Below are 6,805 nucleotides of genomic sequence, written 5' to 3'. Positions count from 1 at the left end.
TAACATTCTTCAAAAGCGGGTCTCATTGTTAAAAGTTTGCACAGCTAGTTAGCTCACTACGTATGATATCACAAGTAACACCTTCAAGGATAAAAACAGTATTGCAGTATTCATTTAGAAGGGACAGTAGGTGGCACGTTGTAGACTAACCAATTTGAGACATAAGCTTTTGAGGATGAGTCCACTTAGATAAAGTCAAGTTCAGGATATAAGTATATATACATGAAGATGCATGGGGGAGGGAGTGAGGACACAAAGTATTGAAAAGTGCTCTGCATCTTCATGCATGTGAAAAAGGACTCTGGTCCTCAAAAGCTCATCCCCTCAATAAATTTATTAGTCTATTGAAGGGGGGCACCTGTCCTCATCAATTTTATTAAAAGTTTTTAACATCATAGGAAAAGCGTTCCTTGACTTTATAAGACATTATCATTACTTAGCACCACTGTGCTGCACAACAAATGAGATCACCATCTATGTCCCTTTAGTCCTTCTCATTGGTGCTGTCTTATCAGCAGAAGAACAAATGGAGAGCTTTGACCTAGGCTCAGCCATGCCCATGAAAAATGACTGAACCTGAAAACCCCTTAGGTGACACTCAATCTCCTGATTAAACCATCAGTTTGTTTGTGACATCACAAAGTACTGGGCATAGCAGCAATTTACTAAGGTACTTCAACCTGCTGTTTTGATCAGAAGGAACATTTCAACATAACATTTCCAATCAAAACCCACTGCCTTCCTTTTGCCTACCAACTCATACACCAGCTATTACATTAACCCACAACACAGTTAAAAGACAGCACTCCAAGGCAATATTATTAAGAGTAGCTCACGTCATCTACCAATGTGAAACGCTGCTATCACTGGTTGCTGTTATGTGATGTCATAAATGCTGCTGCACTGCCATTGGCTAATGCAAAGCCAGACATGCAAATAGCCTCTTCATGCCACCTCTTGGCTGCTGGCACTGAACATTCCTTGAACATGAGATATACCATGAACATGCTATTGGAAAAGACCTAGAGCTGACATACCTTCACTGCTTTTGGATATATAGAAGGTACAGTTTAGGGGTACTTTGAGAGGTTCTGCTAGTTTTAGGAAGTGTAGGCAGAATTCCATATGCCAATCCTGACCAGCAATGAAAGGTGACCTGGCCATTTCTTTTGCCTTGCTTGGAACCACAGAACCAACTGTGGAGGGTAAGATGTCAGGGAGGCAGACAGATAGTAGTTCTTGCCTGTGTCTAGGAAGTACCATAAGGGTCAGTTGTTTGCCGCCCAAGACGCTAGGGAAAAAGATGCTGCACTGAATGGATATCCTTGCTACATTGCTCTTCTCAATTGTTTGATAGAAAAAATTAATAATAATTTCACCGACTGGCAAAGAGGAAGAAAGGAAAAAAAAAACATGAAAAAGATTTAAAAAATGTTTTTCAAGTATCAAAAAGATGTTTTTAAAAAAGCCCCAACAATCCAAAATCTCAAGTGTCATTGTTTGTTAAACAATCCAATTTCAGAGTGAGGTCTGGAGGAATCTGGGCCCAGTTAGACCGGTGAGTGAATAGAAACAAAGGAAAAGGGTGAAAACTTGTACCCAGCACCTGTATAAAACTTGTTCTGGAACTCCACCCTGAAACACAGGAGAGAGAAGCGGTCAGCAACATTTAATATTTTAATTAGAAATTTTAATGCCAAACACTGTGGTGCCAGCTCTGCTATTGAGGGCAAGAACAGGAAACTGTTACCAGCAGAATACAATAGATCTGCACATAGCAAGAGTGTCAGTGGAACGGCAGGGACTGCTGCAAAATATTTTCAAAAGGGGAAAGGATCAAACTAGGACTGGTGTAGGTGAACCTTCAGGCTTGCAACCATGATCGCCCTTCCCAGAGCAATCCTATAAAAATGCACGATTGATATTTAAAACATAGGGGGAAAATTCTATAAATAGTGCTAGAAGTTAGGTGCAGAAAAACTGGGTGCTAAGCTAGCATTCTCTAACGGCAGAGTCGTGCGCTAAATCTGTTCTAAAATGCTAAAATCCGCATTTATGAGCCAAACTTTTAAACCCTGTCTTTGGCTGGCGTGAATGCTGGTGCCTAAAAGCAGCAATAAATGCACCTAGTCTATACAGTGGCACAGGAATACGCAGAATACCCCTGACATGCCCATGTCCCTCCCACCGTAACATCCCCTTTACAGTTGCACGCTATAGAACTTAGGGGTGTAAGTCAGTTACGTGCACAGCTGCTAATTAGAGCCCATTAGTGCTCGACACCAAGTATTTCTACTTATCTCCAAACAATTAGCTCAGTGCTTCTCAACCCAGTCCTTGAGGCACACCTAGTCCCATCAGGTTTTCAGGATTGCCACAATGAATATGCATGAGATAGGTTTACCTACCAAGAAGACCGTGCATGCCCATTCATTGTGGATATTTTGAAAACCCGATGGGACTAGGTGTGCCTCAAGGATGGGGTTGAAAAGCACCAAGGCCCTGATGCTCAGAAGTAAACACGGGTGCTAGAGGCCTTTAGTACCAGACTACTGCCCACATTTACTACCACCGAATGTTCAGAGGCTCAGAGAGTGGGAACAAATGAACATGCAGATAAGCGCAATGAGCGTGCTAATGTATGCCGATGAGCTCTTTTCCTATTCCTCCCCCGTGCTCAGAAAACAGCCTGCTGAACGTTGTCCTTACCACCGCAAAACCCTACGCCAGCTTGGAGCTAGCGTTAGGGTGTTTGTGAAGCAGCCCGGCTGGTCTCTGCCCCCATCTTTATACTGGAAACTTCCCTCCCCAGTCTTTAAACCCCAGCAGCTGTAGGTCCGTGGGCAGTTCATGCATCGTAATGCTCATGGGTGCACGAGACGTGGGCACGAGCAGTTATATCCAGTCCACTGAACTCCAGTGAGTGACTTGTGGCACAATGTCTCGTTTTACGTGGAGAGACGGCTTGTCCTGAAGGTGCAAAAATTTCTCATGGAGATGGGGGAAGGTTCTCTGGAAATCTTTCACACGTGAGGTAATGCCTTGTTAAGCAGGGGGTTGTGTTACTGAGCTCTTGCTGGGATGTGGGTGGCAAAGCATTTTTATTCTGGCCTCCACTCCTCAGCACGGGCTTCTCTCCAGTTTGACTGGGCATGCACTCAAGAGCTGTGCTTAACCCACAACACTTGATCACGCATGCCAGGCAAAATCCTCCTCCTGAGCTCCCTAATACTCAACGCTAACAGCACACCTATATTTGCATGTCACTAGTGCTGAACATTAGGGAGCTGTTTGCCACACTGTTCTGAACAGCGCTAGAGTTTTGATCATCAGGGCCTCAATTAGTTAAATTATGTTATGCACATAACTGACCCTATTCTATAACTGGGCACACAATGGGGTGCCCAACTTTAGCCACCATTTATAGCATATGGGGGACAGTATCTAAACTGTCACATCATAGGTTGACTGATATCTAGAGATAGAGGTAAAATGAGGACAATTTCTGAGAGCCATTTACCCCTTACCCAGGTAAATGGCCTATTTGAAAACTGGGTGGAAAGTACATACTGATGGCTCTTCAAGTCAGCACAACTGTCCAAAGCAAAGCAAGCTTTTCTATCTGACTCACCAGTGCAAACGGAGGGCGTGTAGAAAAGCAGAAAGACCTTCCATTACCAGCAGGATGGCAACTGTCAACATGGCAAAGAAGGCAAAAATTGGGACAAGGATAACGCCACAGTAATACTGAACACAAAAACCATTCTTCATTACCATGGACCACAGGACCTCCGAGAGCTCTACAAGAGAGAGACAGACAGCACTGTAGGAAACAAGATGGTGAGAATGCAGATCAGCCCCTTAATGTTCTCCGTAAATGTTCCGTGTACTCACGTGCATGGGCAAGGCTGAGAGCCCAAAGCCGCAGATAGGAGGCAGTGTTGGAGACACAGCCCAGACAGTACTCGATAGTATGAATCGCCTGATGCATGAATACTTCTACAACATCAAACTGAAGGGCGAGAAAAAGCAGAAGACATATAGAAGGTTAAAAGAACTCCTTTGTTCGGGAAGCAGAGGGAAGTCGGTCTCTCTCCCACACCCCATCATGTGTTCACCAGACTGCACAAATGCAAGAATCTCTAATCATGCAATGCAGTGTCGTTGCCTCATACCTGCAAGTCAACAACTGTTGCTATTAGTCTCCTCTGCTATAAACAACAGTCACTACACACAAGTTTGGTCATGTGTCCTATTAGACTTGCAGATGCAAAAACCTATACAATACTCAGCAGCAGCAATACCAATTATCTTGTTATAAAGCACCAACGAATTTTATATTTGGGTATGCAGCGAGTTGCGGATCTGGGGAACTAGGTTCGATTCCCACTGCTGCCTAATGGTCGGCAGTGGGTTGAGATCCCGGGGAACCGAGTTCAATTCCCTCTGCAGTTCCATGTAACCCTGGGCAAGTCAATTATCCCTCCCTTTGTCCCAGGTAGTACAATATACCACTTAGATTGTGAGCCCATTAGAGACAATGCTAGTACCTGTAAGAAACTGTAAACCACTTAAGTCTGGGCAGTATATAAATACTTAAATAAAAAAGAAAAACAAACAATAAATGTGATTACAGTTCAGCCTAAGAAGGCTCAGGACAAAGTGGTCTATACATAGTTTTTTTGACCATTTCTCTTACGATATAATATAATACATATACTCAGAAAACATTGGCCCATCATTCAATCCATACCATTTTCTGTAGATAAAAGATACATTAGTAGCTTTTGAGAGACATAAGAATCTAAAAGACATTTTTGCACCATCAGCTCTTTCAATGCCTCAGACAGAAAAGAAGAACACACCGGTTATCACATCAATCTTAAAACCTGGAGACTGGTACAAACTTAGACATTATTCAAACTGTAACACTGGACAGGTTATTTATGAAGTCAATGGTCCATGTAAGTTATTATATATTGGCAAAACTATGAGAGCCTTAAACAAATGCATCACTGAACACAAGAGTGCCATAAAAAGAAAAACAATTGAGAAACCCCTCTTGTTGCACCACACATGCTTGACAAGTGCCATAGATTTGATGGCCTGTGTTGGAGAGGAAAGGACACCAACAAATTGTTATTGTAGGAAGAGCAGAGATTTATATTTAGATATGATACTGCAGTGATGTACCTAGGTTGGCTGCCACCTGGGGCGGGTCGCCACTGCGTCCCTCCCCCGTTAGGGTTAGGGCCCCCCCCCCCCCCCCCAAGCACATCACCCACCTCCACCTCCTCCAAACTGCATCACCCTCACCACTTGGGGGTGTACAGAGCAGTCACACAACTGTTGTCGGCTCCGCCAGTTCCCTGACATGGAACAGGAAGTATCTTCAGAGGGGGCAGGGAACAACTGCTCCTTGCACCCGGGATGGACTGCCCCCACATGTGCCTTTGGTATGCTAGAGTGATATTGTAACACTGTAAATCAGGAGTCGGATCTTTCAGTATTTTTGTAAAGACTGAAAAGGACACTATTTAAGGTTCAGTCAGATTTCTTTTTATATAGTTTTAACATTTTAATCCATTAGTATAAGTTTTTGAGCACATCACGTTATTTATTGTGTTTTACATACATTTATATATATTTATTGATGTTCAGTGCATTTTATCTTTGTGTTATTATTTGATTGTATGTATATATTATTTGGATCATATTTATTGAAATATCAGGTTTAATGTGATTTTTTTGAGTGAATTTAGCCTTCCGGTGTATTCCCCTAAGATATTTATATAGTGAACAGTGTGTCCCATTCATTTTGAGCATTTCCTAGTTTCAATTATGTCATTTACATCATTGGGACGCATCCCAGATGGCTGCTGGAAAACGTAAGATTTTTTAACTTCTTAGAACTGAAGTGTTTAAAAGAAAAATGTTTTTTAAATTAGCGACTCCAGGTCAGCAGACTGAGCTGCTTCAGATTCCATCATTGGTTTTGAATGTTGTTGTCAGCAAAAAGACTGATGCAATTCAATTCTTTTAAGTATTTAAATTGGAATGTTACGGCTTTTAAAGCATTTCTACACATTATGGCTATCAAATCTTGTGATCTGATACAGTTTTGGATTATAAGTTTTTGTTTTTATCAGCTTTTTAAACTACTTGTAATGGCAAGTAGTTTAACCTGTGCTGCACACATTATAAGCGAGCACTTTTCACTGCATGGCAGGTGCTTCACTTCTGCCTGTGGAGGTGAAATACATCTGCCTTGAACTGAAAGTGCTGTTCTGCACAAGAAATTTAGTAGCCGTGAGTATCCCAAGCCTTAATACTATCTATATGGCTTTTTGATCTCAATACTACCATTGAGTTTCATGCTGCTCAGTCCATAAGGTTTTTATGCTCATTTTTTTGGCTCATTTGGATACAACAATTGCTTACAAGGGGAAGGTTTGTCTTAATTCCTCTTTTAGGTGTGTCCTTTTTTGGTACTGTTTCGGTTCCTCTGTATTTAAAATGGCTGTGTGTAATCATTACAAGTGGAGTGGAGGAGTGGCCTAGTGGTTAGAGCACCGGTCTTGTAATCCAGAGGTGGCCGGTTCAAATCCCACTGCTGCTCCTTGTGATCTTGGGCAAGTCACTTAACCCTCCATTGCCTCAGGTACAAACTTAGAATGTGAGCCCTCCTGGGAGGGAGAAATATCCAGTGTACCTGAATGTAACTCACCTTGAGCTACTACTGAAAAATGTGTGAGCAAAACATAAATAAATATAATGGTTTGCTGAGTTATTGGTATCAACCTTG

General features: G+C 42.3%; 1 protein-coding gene across 1 annotated transcript in view; it reads right to left on the bottom strand.

Moving 5' to 3' along the window:
• Positions 1-1,428: 1,428 nt before the first annotated feature.
• TCIRG1 (T cell immune regulator 1, ATPase H+ transporting V0 subunit a3) overlaps positions 1,429-6,805 on the bottom strand; it is an 86,704-nt gene continuing 81,327 nt past the window's right edge. The window contains 3 exon segments of the mRNA XM_030185597.1: positions 1,429-1,635; positions 3,632-3,800; positions 3,895-4,012. Coding sequence (XP_030041457.1) covers positions 1,551-1,635; positions 3,632-3,800; positions 3,895-4,012 — 372 coding nt within the window. The 3' untranslated portion in view covers positions 1,429-1,550.

Source organism: Microcaecilia unicolor, chromosome 1 (assembly GCF_901765095.1).
Source record: "Microcaecilia unicolor chromosome 1, aMicUni1.1, whole genome shotgun sequence".
NCBI classification, from domain to species: domain Eukaryota; kingdom Metazoa; phylum Chordata; class Amphibia; order Gymnophiona; family Siphonopidae; genus Microcaecilia; species Microcaecilia unicolor.
Note: the sequence above shows the minus strand (reverse complement) of the source record. Positions and strands in the feature narration are given on the sequence as shown.